The 12,988-nt window shown below is 40.9% G+C and overlaps 2 protein-coding genes across 2 annotated transcripts in view; both read left to right on the top strand.

Annotated features, from left to right (window-relative positions):
* Positions 1–1,420: 1,420 nt before the first annotated feature.
* ndufa12 (NADH:ubiquinone oxidoreductase subunit A12) lies at positions 1,421–3,462 on the top strand. The gene is made up of 4 exons (XM_083935585.1): positions 1,421–1,532; positions 2,532–2,617; positions 2,904–2,991; positions 3,226–3,462. Exons 1-4 carry the CDS (start codon positions 1,444–1,446, stop codon positions 3,404–3,406), a joined length of 444 nt encoding a protein of 147 aa, XP_083791711.1. The 5' UTR covers positions 1,421–1,443; the 3' UTR covers positions 3,407–3,462.
* A 7,637-nt stretch (positions 3,463–11,099) lies between these two features.
* tmcc3 (transmembrane and coiled-coil domain family 3) overlaps positions 11,100–12,988 on the top strand; it is a 56,879-nt gene continuing 54,990 nt past the window's right edge. Inside the window, exon 1 of the mRNA XM_083935346.1 lies at positions 11,100–11,222. Within this exon, the coding sequence (XP_083791472.1) occupies positions 11,178–11,222 (45 nt within the window). The 5' untranslated portion in view covers positions 11,100–11,177. The remainder of the gene's footprint in view (positions 11,223–12,988) is intronic.

Genomic DNA, 12,988 nt, shown 5'->3' with positions numbered 1-12,988 from the left:
GTGTGTCTGGGTTTCTCTCTGAGCAGGGGATTAAAGCGCGGTTTGAAGGATAAGGCGTTTTTTTTAAACGTGAGTCATGAGTTTTACCTCACGCTCTATTTTCCCGTGGTAGATCGACCCTCTCTGTGAGTATGCAGGGGGCAAAGCATGTTGAGTAACTGTCCTTTAATTAAAGAGTTCAAGTCTGTGTCAGGAGACGTCGGCGCTCGAGCTGAATTTACAGATTTTTCATTTGTGAGGGATTTGAAATGTAGATAATTACAAAAGGCTGCTGCTCTATTGAATTTATGAATTTAATTTAAACATGACAATAGTATACAAATCTTTAACAAATAAGAGAAATATACTAACAACATATACACTATTAACTCTAACTAGTAGGAACAAGTTATTTATTCACCCCTTTTTCACAATTCAGTGATTGCTGTAATGTGTAACTTTTATCTACTTTATGTACAATTTCTAAATATACGTCTTGACCTTTAACATCCAAGTGTTATGCTGGATTTATTTATAGTTTACTTGCAGACAAACGCACATAAAACATGTTTATTGGTGAATTCCTAGCTATTGTATTTATTTATGACAAATCTATACCTTCAAATAGGTGAACTAATGACTTGTAGCCTGCTCTACGCTGTACAGTAGACTGCAGTTGGCTCCTAGAGGGCACTTTAGCACACGTTTTGACTCAGGGCACTTTATCACGTGTTTTGGCTCCTAGAGGGCACTTTAGCACACATTTTGGCTCCTGGAGGGCACTTTAGCACACATTTTGGCTCCTGGAGGGCACTTTAGCACACATTTTGGCTCTTAGAGGGCACTTTAGCACACGTATTAGCTCCTAGAGGGCACATTAGCACACGTATTAGCTCCTAGAGGGTACTTTAACACACATTTTGGCTCCTACAGGGCACGTTAACACACATTTTGACTCCTAGAGAGCACTTTAGCACACGTATTAGCTCCTTGAGAGCACTTTAGCACACGTATTGGCTCTTAGAGGGCACTTTACACTCGTTTTGGCTCCTAGAGGAAACTTTAGCACACCTTTTGGCTCCTAGAGGGTACTTTAACACACATTTTGGCTCCTACAGGGCACGTTAACACACATTTTGGCACTTGAAGGGCACTGTAGCCCACATTTTGGCTTCTATAGGAAACTTTAACACACATTTTGGCTCTTAGAGGGTACTTTTACACACATTTTGGCTGCTAAAGGGGACTTTAGCACACGTTTTGGCCCCTAGAGGACACTTTCGCATGTGTATCGGCTCTTAGAGGGCACTTTAGCACACGTTTTAGCTCTTACAGGAAACTTTAACACACATTTTGCTCCTAGAGGACACTGTTAGTTCCTTTCTGTAGGCGGAACTAAGTGTTCACAGGATGCTACTCGGACCTGTTTTTGAAGCGCACCGGTCCGTCTCCGTAATTAGCAAGATGGCGGAGTATGTGAACATCGTCCGAAGGGCTTTGGCACAAATAGGAGGTCACGGTGGCATCAAAGGCTTCTTGGTTCAGTTAATCAGGTCAGTTTAAGCACAAAGGTCGTTGTTGTCTTTGATAACTTGTTGTTGTTGATTCATAAACATGTTTGACCCGCGTCTGTCTCCTCAGAGCACAGCTAGCATGTTGACAGCTCACTGTAAACCTCAGTTTTCAGCCAAACTCCATTAAAAAAAGTCTAATATTTTAAAATAGCACCGGTTATTTCGCTTTAATATGACTGAAAATCACAACTGAGCAAAACTTAAAGGTCCAAGGATGAATTCGGCTCAAAGGTTAAACATCAAACTGTTTATTTGGAGGTAAATGATAGTAAATGTTACTTTTGTTGAGCACAGTGTCTGTGTATATCTGTGTATGTGTGTGTGTGTGTGTGTTACAGATTTTGCAGATATCCATAATTAAAATTGGAATAACAATTGGCATTATGTCCCCAATATAAGATGTATTTTTTCCTGGAAATCTGCCTAAAATAGGAGAGTTTCTTATAATCAGGACAATACGATCATTTTTATTTCTCATATCATGTCAAAAAAACATTCCAGAGATCCATAATGTAAATTTTATTATCCAAAATACATTTACAGGAGTAAAAATGTCATTATGGATATCCAAAATGTTAATTAAAGATATCTAAAATGTCATTACGGATATCTAGAATTGAAAGCTTAATACACATGAATGGTAAAAGTGACGCCATTGTTGTTGATATCTGAAAAATGACAACTGTAGATAGGAAGGAAGTATCTGAAATGTTCTTTTTGACCATCATTGAATTACAGATATCTGCAAAACACATCCAGTTTTTCTGCCACTTGAACCTTTTAAGGATTTAAAGAAATCTTAAACAGTGTTTTAACAAGGAGAAATACAGCTTTAGAAAAGGACGTCATTGTGGATAAATTAAATTATCCTTCTGAGTAAGAATTCAGTTTTGTGACCAGGAGAGATGCTTGGTGTTATTACAGATAAGAGTGTGATTTAAAGTAAATGTTAAAACGGTCTGACTATGTCACTGGCAGGGTGAATGATGTGAAAACGGGAGCCCTGGTTGGAGTGGATAAATATGGAAACAAATACTTTGAGGACAACAAGCACTACTTCTTTGGTGAGTCGAGTTTCTCCAAACGTGCAGGATTTCAAGTCACTGGTGGAACATTTACACCAAGAAAATGACTGTTTTTCAGGAGGATTTGTCACTTATTTGTGTGTGTGTGTGTGTGTGTGTGTGTGTGTGTGTGTGTGTGTGTGTGTGTGTGTGTGTGTGTGTGTGTGTGTGTGTGTGTGTGTGTGTGTGTGTGTGTGTGTGTGTGTGTGTGTGTGTGTGTGTGTGTGTGTGTGTGTGTGTGTGTGTGTGTGTGTGTGTGTGTGTGTGTGTGTGTGTGTGTGTTCAGGACGTCACCGCTGGGTGATCTACACCACAGAGATGAACGGGAAGAACACCATGTGGGAGGTGGACGGCAGCATGGTTCCAGCTGAATGGTACGAACTGTTCTTTATATTATTAAAACATTATTAAAAATCTACTATTTACCTTTTAAATAATTACATATAAATACACTCACCGGCCACTTTATTAGGTACATCTGTCCAACTGCTCGTTAACGCACATTTCTAATCAGCCAATCACACGGTAGCAGCTCAGTGCATTTAGAGTGGATAAAAGAAGTCAAGTGTTGTTGAAGCCAGCGACCTTCTTCCCCGTCCCCTCCTCAGGCATCGCTGGCTGCACTGTATGACGGACAACCCTCCCACCACACATCCTCCAGAGCCCAAGAAGTTCCTGGCCGAGGTCCACCAGTTCAACGTGAGCGGCAGCTCCAAGCAGTACGTGCCGTACCCGACCACCAGCAAGAAGATCCACGAGTGGGTTCCACCCAAAGCCGGAGCTCAGTGATCCGCTTTACTGCACATTTGTAAATTATGGCGTCCAGAATAAAATCTCTATAAACATTTGTGATGAAAGTGACGGCATTTTTTCTGACAGAAGTGTTTTAACCGCACTCTCGCCACATGAGTTTCGTTCCTCCTTTCTTCTGCCTACCTCAGGGGTGGGCAATTCCAGTCCTGGAGAGCCACAGTCCAGCATGTTTTAGGTTTCTCTCTGCTCTGACACAATCAAGATGACGGACAAGTGTCAAGTATCTATATTTTACAAAAGGCCACGGTTAAATCAGTCACCTCATCACAGCCTAGATGGTTTTGCATCTATTTATAGTCATTTTGCATCTTTTTCTGGTGGTTTTGCATCTATTTTTAGTCATTTTGCATCTTTTTCTGGTGGTTTTGCATCTATTTTTAGTCATTTTGCATCTTTTTCTGGTGGTTTTGTATCTATTTTAAGTCATTTTGCATGTTTTTGTGGTGGTTTTGTATCTATTTTAAGTCATTTTGCATCTTTTTGTGGTGGTTTTGCATCTATTTTTAGTCATTTTGCATCTTTTTGTGGTGGTTTTGCATCTATTTTTAGTCATTTTGCATCTTTTTGAGGTGGTTTTGCATCTATTTGTAGTCATTTTGCATCTTTTTGTGGTGGTTTTGCATCTATTTTTAGTCATTTTGCATCTTTTTCTGGTGGTTTTGTATCTATTTTAAGTCATTTTGCATCTTTTTGTGGTGGTTTTGTATCTATTTTAAGTCATTTTGCATCTTTTTGTGGTGGTTTTGCATCTATTTTTAGTCATTTTGCATCTTTTTGTGGTGGTTTTGCATCTATTTTTAGTCATTTTGCATCTTTTTGTGGTGGTTTTGCATCTATTTTTAGTCATTTTGCATCTTTTTGTGGTGGTTTTGCATCTATTTTTAGTCATTTTGCATCTTTTTCTGGTGGTTTTGTATCTATTTTAAGTCATTTTGCATCTTTTTGTGGTGGATTTGCATCTATTTTTAGTCATTTTGCATCTTTTTCTGGTGCTTTAGCATCTATTTTTAGTAATTTTCCATTTTTTCTGGTGGTTTTGCATCTATTTTTAATCTTTTTACAACTTTTGTGGTGGTTTTGCGTCAATTTCTAGTCATTTTGCATCTTTTTCTGGTGCTTTTGCATAATTTTTAGACATTTACATTTCCATGTCATCGTTTTGTTTCTCTCAGTGGCCATTTTAAATCTTTTTAAAATAATTTTGTGTGTCTTTGTTGTTACTCGATGATTTTGTTTCTGATTTCTGTCCTTCACATGTGTTCGTGGTTGGTTCCTTATTTTTTTTCAGAAACATGCATCAGACTTTATGGGTCCAGAACTGAGGGATATTACATTTTCTATCATATCTACAAAAAAGCATAAAATCCTCACAGGTGATGAATCAGAGAACGCTAGACTAACTTCAACGACTCATCGATTATCAAAAAAAGGCTGCTAACAGATGAATCGACTACTCGTTTAAGCAACAACCCACTCTTCAGTGACAGCGAGACTGTAACAGTGAGCTCACAGCGCTGTGTCTCTGTTAATCACTGCAGGATTATGCTGAGCTGAGGGAAAGTTGCACCATGCAGCATTTCACACTGAGGTGTGCAGAGATGTGACTGAACACACAACACACACTCATGACTCAGAGTTCCTGTGAAACGGCAGCCGGGACAAGAAGAAGAAGAAGAGGTTTGTGTGCTTTGGTTGTTATTTAAACTTAGACTCAGACGTAGACTTCTTTACAGAGTTTCCAGCAGGTGTAGAGGTATAATTAAAACAAATACAGTAGAGGATAACCAATAAACTCTTAAATATAAAGATAAATACATATATAAAGTATTAAAAGTATTAAAAAACAATAAACAGTAAGCAATAAACTCTTGGTCAAATATATATGAGGTAGATGGAAGAATACAGGTCAAATACAATGCACAGAAAGTTAAATCACATAAGTTAAACGTAGAGGAGATCAAATATGTGTGACTGTATACGACAGAAGTGAGCAGTAATATTAAATCATTGCACTTTTAAGTGGTGGGTTAAGTTATTGCACAAAACAGAAGAATGTTACAGGTGGATGTTCGAGCATTTTCACCTTTTCATTTAAGTTAAATTAGCTGAGTAACAACAGTCCTGTAATAAATCCTCCTTTCATCATTTTACGGTTTTGTTTGTTAATGAAGTGCTGTTGATTCAACTTTATGGCACTTTTGGTAATGCTGCTAAATGATTATCTTTTGTTAAATATATATTTGTTACAAACACATCTCCAAAAGTTGAATCAGTCTTTATGAAGGTCTGATTTATTGCATTACTGTTGTATTTTAAGTTTTAGCAAAAGTACCAGAAAATCACAAACTGACAGTTTAGTGTATTTGCATACTAATAAATTCAGATTTAAGTCATTTTAATGTGATTGTTTTGTGGGTTCTGTGTGTTCTGTTCAGTGCTAATTAGCACACGTTAGCATGCTAACTCACCAAATTACACTAGCATTGTATTTGTTAGCATTTGGCAGGCTCAATTTAGCAATTAGCTAGCTTAAAGCTTGAACTTTAGGATAAGAAGTTGAAAAAACACAAGATTCAATAATTAGCCAAATATTTATTAAATTACTGTTAAATGATAATTCATTTAACAATACTTTGATTAACTACTACACCTTTAAAATAATATTTCAATCAGCTGCACTTTCTGTTTCGTGCTAATTAGCACTAGTTAGCATGCTAACTCACCAAATTAAACTAGCATTGTATTTGTTAGCATTTAGCAGGCTAATTTTGTAGCTAGCTCAAAGCTTCCACTTTATGACAAGCAGTGGAAAAAACACAAGATAAGATTACACAAGATTAGCCAATTAGTTAATACAGTAACTGTTAAAATTATATTAGATTGTATTTAACAATACTTTGATTAACTACAAAATAACTATTAAACTATATTTCAAATCAGCTGTACGTTCTATTTAGAGATAATTAGCAGGCTAATGTTAGCAATTAGCACGTCTGTAGACAACAATAGACTGTAAGTAATTGTTGTTCACACGTATTTGGTTATGTTTAAAGTGTATTTTACTTTGTTTAAATTATTTTTACTACACTTTTTTCTGTGCATACAATATATCAGCTTAACTAGCTCACATTAGCTCATTATCGTCATTAACAACCATCCAATAATTATAATCCTATAATATCATGTGTTTTATTCTAAAAATGCTCCGTTTTGCACCATGGGTGCTTTTACTTTTGGTATTCTCCTGAATTCTGACGCTAATACTTTTGCTTTAAGTATAATTGTGAATGCAAATTGGCAACTTCTACACTGTGGTTTATACTTTTAATTTATGATAATGAATTGTACTTATATATCGGTTCTCTGGAACCCAAAGTAGCTTTAGAAAAGAAAAACCAAACCAAACTTTTATATGTTATGCACTTCTTACATTCGTGCGTCAGTCGTTAAGCGCTTCTTTCTAACTTCAGGGATCTGCAGCTGTTAAATGAGGAGATTCACTGTGTCCTCGTTTTTACCTCGAGGGGATGGTTTTGAGGAAGAAGAAGAAGAAAGTCTCCTCAGTGTAAGCTCCAACACACACACACACACACACACACACACACACACAGGACCTATATACATGCAATTAATGGAGCGATGTCCGAGCGAGGGGGCTGCCAGTGACTGGCGCAACAAGCAGTTGGGGGATCGGTACTTTGCCCAACAGCATCTCGGCAGTCCCAGGAAATGAACTAGCACCTCTCCAGCCACCAGTCCACGCTCCATTCATGGGCCACACAGGGACTCAAACCGGCAACCCTATGGTTCCCAGCCAAGTCGCCTATGGACTGAGTTACTGCCGCATCTTATTATTGATCACTTTATTTTTTAAGGAGTTTTTCTTGACATTCAGAGCAATATTATAACAGCAATCAAATATTTCCTATGTAAAGATGTAGTGGAGTAATGGCGTCCTCTGTGTGTGTCCTCACACGCACACACACACACACACACACACACACACACACACACACACACACACGTCTGTAATAGTGTTTACCATCCAACAGGGGGCATCATGTTCCTTTTCAGTTCTGTCTGTATCAGCACAGAGGGAATGAAAAATCCTTTTGAGACTTTGCATCGGCCCCATTAAAGTGAGCTGTAAGTGCTTTGAGGCGGCTGACAAAAAGTCCTGAGTGGCCTTTAAATTTTGTGCTCCATGAACGGTTCGTTTGTTCCTCTCCTCGCTGTAGCAGCTGATGGCTATTGTTCGATTCACCCTCCTGCAAAATGGAGCAGATAATCTCTCTCAGCCTCACGAGTGCTGACGCAGCAGTACACTGAAGCTGCTGGTGATGCCAGCTGGGCACCAGGAAGAGGGTGAAGAGGTCTCCGTGTCTGGCTCTCCTCATCTCCCCTCCTGCCAACTGTCATATCAACTGTATTCATCCTCCACCGCCTCCTCCTCCTCCTCCTCCTCCTCCTCCTCCTCTTCGATCTCTCCATCTCATCTCCTTAACATCACTGTCTGTCCTCCCTCCCTGCCTCTCTTCATGCATCATTCATGCCTGACTTCATCCCCGTGTGTGGATTTTTAGTGTGAGATCTTTTTTAAATAACCTCTTAATTCTCCAAATGTTAGCGATGCTTAACGGGTCAGAGTCAAACTAAAGCTCTGCAGAAGATCTTCTCTCACCCTTCTGTGCTGCTGCAGGGCCTGACAGTAACAGTCAGGGACCTAATTTCTTGCCACTTTTTAACATATAAACATACAGGGACAGCAAAATGTGCACCCCAAAATACATGTTTAATATTTCTTGCATTCGTGATGATTGCATATCGACAATTCTGCACATACACCGATGCGTATACATCATATTTTCTACTTGTGTGTGTGTGCGCGGGCATTTATTTTAGAGATGATTTAGAGTTCCTGGACAAATAACCAAGTCCAGTTGCTTTTGACTGAAATTGCTTTGAGGATAACGACGACCTGGACACATGAGAACATTCACAGGCTTATTTTAGAGATGATCAGATTAACTTGTTTTGACTGAGGGGTGCAGAGTTCGACTTACCTGACAACATCGCCAACGGATGTGCAAATGAATTCAACCGACAAAGAACCAGAAGAACCTGAAGGAAAAAAAAAATGGACATTTGAACATCTTTTTCGGTCCTTTAGGTCGCAAGTTGTAGTCCGTAAGATTTTCATTAAGTTAATTGACTGTTAAGTTCCTATCTTTCAAGGAATGAGTTAAAACAATGGTGATTGATCACGTGACTCACTAATGAAAGTGTCTTAGTGCCTGTGACGACTTTCCCGCGCTAAAATGAAAAGCGTCGCACAGTTAGCGGCGCTTTTTACGCCGCTCCTCTTCTCTCTTCTGACCTCCTGTCAGCGCAGAGCATGTGAAGGCACCACGCCGCATCGCTGCAGGTGAGAGCTGCCGATCCACTGACGCCAAACAGTCGACACTGTACGGTTTCCTAGGGCATTCTGGGAGATGAAGTCCCAGAGCTGCTGCAGTTACATCTTAACGCCAAAGAGGCCGCTAGAAACAACGTCTCTCGATTCTCATGGATTGCAACTTTCAGCCCACGTGTGACTGTAAAGTAGCTTAATCACTTAAAGTTTAAAGTGACTAAAAAAAAACATATTTTCAGTTCTGTTCTTCTACCAAAACACCTGTGGTTGTGGACTTTAATTCCCAGAGTTCGTCATCATGACCAGTGAGGTCTCGTTCCTCCTTTTGTCTCTAGGTGGCGCAGTATTATTTTTCTTTTTCATTAGAAAATAACCTTTTTTCATAACAGACATTGTTAGTAACTCCTGTGTTTTTTCTGCATTCAAGAGCTAAAGTGTAACATGGGCAGTAATTAATATATGGACATATCTTGAATTATGCAGTTAAAGGGTAAAACTGACATTATTTTCCGTCTTTTTTTGTGATTACATCGTCTACACTGACATGATCCCACTAGAAATAGAGCAGCTGTGTGTATAGCATAGTAGTCATAGCAGGAAAAAAAAGCACCGGTGTTATAAATAACATGAACGATGGCTCTGGTCCCAGTGAGCCACGACGGTGACGCATCGTCACAGAAAGATGTTGGAGAACTCGTGAAAACCTCGATATTTTGTTCCCAAATAAAGCGGAGAAGCCAAAGGACTAAAACTTTGAGCTTTAAATGAGTTTTACTGAAGACATGTTCAACATCAGCCCCAAAAAACAGATGAAATTGCAACTTGTGTCACAATGTGTCATTTAGAGGTCTCTCAATCAAAACAATAGAAAAAGATGCAGGTGGGTGATGTGGTGAAGCAGCAGGGGATCATGGGAGTTCTTCATTTGCAGGCAGCTTCTCCCTGTTTAGCTTGTTCCTCTCCAAAAAAAAAAAACTTTACTTAAGCTTAAAACTTGTTCTATTTGCTCATCTTATAACTCCCATAACTCTAGTTTTTATTTCATTGGAGGTTAAAGTTTATGAATAATTAGGGGCGTGGCCTCTTGAGTGACAGCTAGCCTCTGGCCCTCACTTCTCCTCGGAGGTAAACGTCAGCCAGATGGACGTATCTCCCTCCCCCCAACGTCACATACGTGCCCTTTTTTGGTCAGAGGAAAAGAGGCGGAGTCAAAGTCTGACAAGATGGAGACTCCCGTAGTCAAGACGATTGGATCAAGTTGAGAGAACGGACCTTGACGGAGACGCTACGTCCATTTCTTATATTTATTAAACCTTTAAGTAAAGACGAGGCTAGTGACATTTTGCCCATCCTCAGCACTAGATGACCAAGTGCATGCTCCAAACAAGTCAGACTAAATTTGAAATCTACATATAAGATTATCTCACTCACTCAGAAATAGTACAAATGAGTTTTTGCATTGTTTGTGTCGACACATAAAACACACACACACACACACACACACACACACATCTTAGTGTTGGGCTCTCCAGTGACGATAAACAACATTATGCTTCAGGTTTGGCTGCATGACAAGAAACACTGCTCCCACTCCCACTTGTAAAATATGCGTGGGTGGGTCCACACACACATACACACACACACACACACACACACACACACACACACACACACACACACACACACACACACACACTGTTATCTGGCTCTGCAGATTAGAAGTCCCCTCTGGCAGCGAGTCTGGCAGGAGATTCCTGCACTAACTCAGAGTTCCCACTCATTCATTCCCTTAAATCCCCCCCTCCCTCTCTCTGTCTCTCTGTCTCTCTCTCTCTCTCTCTCTCTCTCTCTCTCTCTCTCTCTCTCTCTCTCTCTCTCAGTGTCCATCTCCTGCTCTCCATCCTCCGCTTGCTCCCTCCTGACTGGCAGGATGAGGTTATGACTGTGGTGAAGTGTGCCCGGGCCAGTGGAGGGTGGCTGATAGGGATCAAAAAAATTTAAAAAGATTTACGGCTCGGGCTGCTTCAAGCCTTTTAAGGTGGTCTTTCCCCCTCCGAGTGTGTGTGTGTGTGCAGTTCAGAACAGGACAGCTTGGGAACGCTGACCCCGACAAAGTGCACGGTGAGATTGATAGCTGCCAACACAGGAAGCAAAAAGATTTCACAATAAGAGCGCACACATACTCCCCCTTCTCCACCTCCACCTCCTCCTCCTCCTCAAAGGGAAGTCCTAAAACTTCAAAGAGGCAGACAGACAGACCTCTCAGATGGTGCAGGGGTCTCCTGAAGCCGCTCTGACATGCACTTTGACCTCAGGCTGTGAGGACGAGGAGGAATGAGGAAGAACTACACAGCTATCCCGCTCATCTATGTCACAGAGGTAGTGTTTCTTTGCACTTGTTCGATGCTTTAGATAAGGGAATCGCTTCTCTTTGCTGTTCATGAAGTCAAGTTGCAGGGTCACGTGTAATCAGCGCGGCGCTATTGCCCTCATGAACCTGACGTGTACGTGGCAGGTCACATGAGTGGCTCCGCATGTGAGACACAAGAACCGCCACTGAAATGTTCTTTGTTGCACATTTTGACAGCTTCAGGGGTCCTCTGCGCAGCTTGCTTTGATTAGAGACTGATCTTGTGTTGAATAATGAGCTTATTGGAGCTGATCATGGAAGTCTGTTTTATAAGTCAGGCAAGTTTCACCACGTTGGCGTCTGTGTGAAGTATTCGCTTGGCCCTGGAGTAACACCTAAGGAATGTGTGTTTAGCAAGCCATAGATCCACGCACGCCTCTCACAAGTGCAGAGCTGGTTTTTTCATTTTCTCTTTCCCTCCCGTTCTGGCGTCTGAGTGCTCGAGCAGCAGGTCATGTTTGTGTTCCTCCTGTCGTTATCTGTCCGTCAAGATCTCTGCTCAACTCTGTCAAAATGTCCGGTTGTTGCTCTCCGTGGCTTAAAAAGAGAGGCACTGTGCTCCTTCACTGTGCCCATATCGTGCTGACGCTGTGCTTTTCTCTGTGTGTGCATGTTGTATGCACAAAAAAATACCATAAATATGATGTTATGTAACCCATTCAGTGTAATGTGGCTCTTCCTGTCAACCCAGCAGCCTTTGCCAGTCCACAAACAAGGAAACAGTAAAGGGAAGAAGCAGCAGGACGTTGTTTTTTTTTATCCCGTTTGTTTCCTTCTTGCTCCCCGAGGCCTCTGCCATAAACTCCTGCAACAGGTCACAGTGTTTGCACAGCTCCTGCACCCCGCATATGTTGGTAAATCCCCCCGTGTGCAGTATATTTTACCCTGTGGTCACCTCCATCTGTTTACCATGGTAACCATCACAGAGTCTCAGACACCCAGCGCTCAAAGACCTCGGTCGAAGCTGTGCTTTTATCTCCTCCCCGCTGTTGTCTCTCGTTAAGCTGTGTGTGTTTGTGTCATAACGGAGGTAAGATCTTGGAGGGCGTCGCAGTGTAACGCGTCAACAGCACATTTTCTCGCTAATGGAGCTCATTGAGCAGGTGTGTGTTCTCCTGCTTGTATCCTTAAATGCTCTCGGGGAAAGAAGCGATGAAATGGGAGGACATTTCGTATGGGAATTTTCTTTGACGTGATCTCATGAGCTCATATTTATCTGCGAATATCGATCAGGCATTGTGCACACGTACCTGTTTGTCACGCATGTTGGATAAAAGTGTCTGGTGTTTGGTGAGGCCTGCACTGTGGATCTACGGCAGGCCAGGAAGTTTGGGCACAACGATAAAAAGATCGGCTCTCAAGTACGACTCTGTTCCCTTCGTTTGTACCAAAGAGCTTCAAAGAGCCGTTCAAAAAGTACCGTAACTTTAACACTACAAGGGGTTTGTTTAGGATAGGTAATAAAACAGAGATAGTGGATAGACTTGGACCCTGGAAGGAGGAGATTTGAATCGGTAAACATGTGACCCTGTATGTTTTTAACACCTTGAACCTAGAAATCCAATTTTTTTTTACGATAAGAGACCTTTAAAGTCAGTCAGCTAACATGCTAAACTATAAAGGGGGACGTGGTCAAACACTATACCTGCTAAACATCAGCATGTCAAAATTTGATTTCACTCTAATTTGCTGGATTAGCTAAATCACAACATTCCCATGTGGCCCTTTTATCCAC

Source organism: Echiichthys vipera (genome assembly GCF_963691815.1).
Source record: "Echiichthys vipera genome assembly, chromosome: 20".
Classification (NCBI taxonomy): Eukaryota; Metazoa; Chordata; class Actinopteri; order Perciformes; family Trachinidae; genus Echiichthys; species Echiichthys vipera.
Note: the sequence above shows the minus strand (reverse complement) of the source record. Positions and strands in the feature narration are given on the sequence as shown.

What these genes read in the sequence shown, in the direction of transcription:
- ndufa12 (XM_083935585.1), top strand. Translation starts at nt 1,444, where the DNA reads ATGGCGGAGTATGTGAACATCGTCCGAAGGGCTTTGGCACAAATAGGA. An exon ending in TTCTTGGTTCAGTTAATCAG is followed by an intron (nt 1,533 to 2,531) that starts GTCAGTTTAAGC and finishes TGTCACTGGCAG; the next exon opens with GGTGAATGATGTGAAAACGG. An exon ending in CAACAAGCACTACTTCTTTG is followed by an intron (nt 2,618 to 2,903) that starts GTGAGTCGAGTT and finishes GTGTGTGTTCAG; the next exon opens with GACGTCACCGCTGGGTGATC.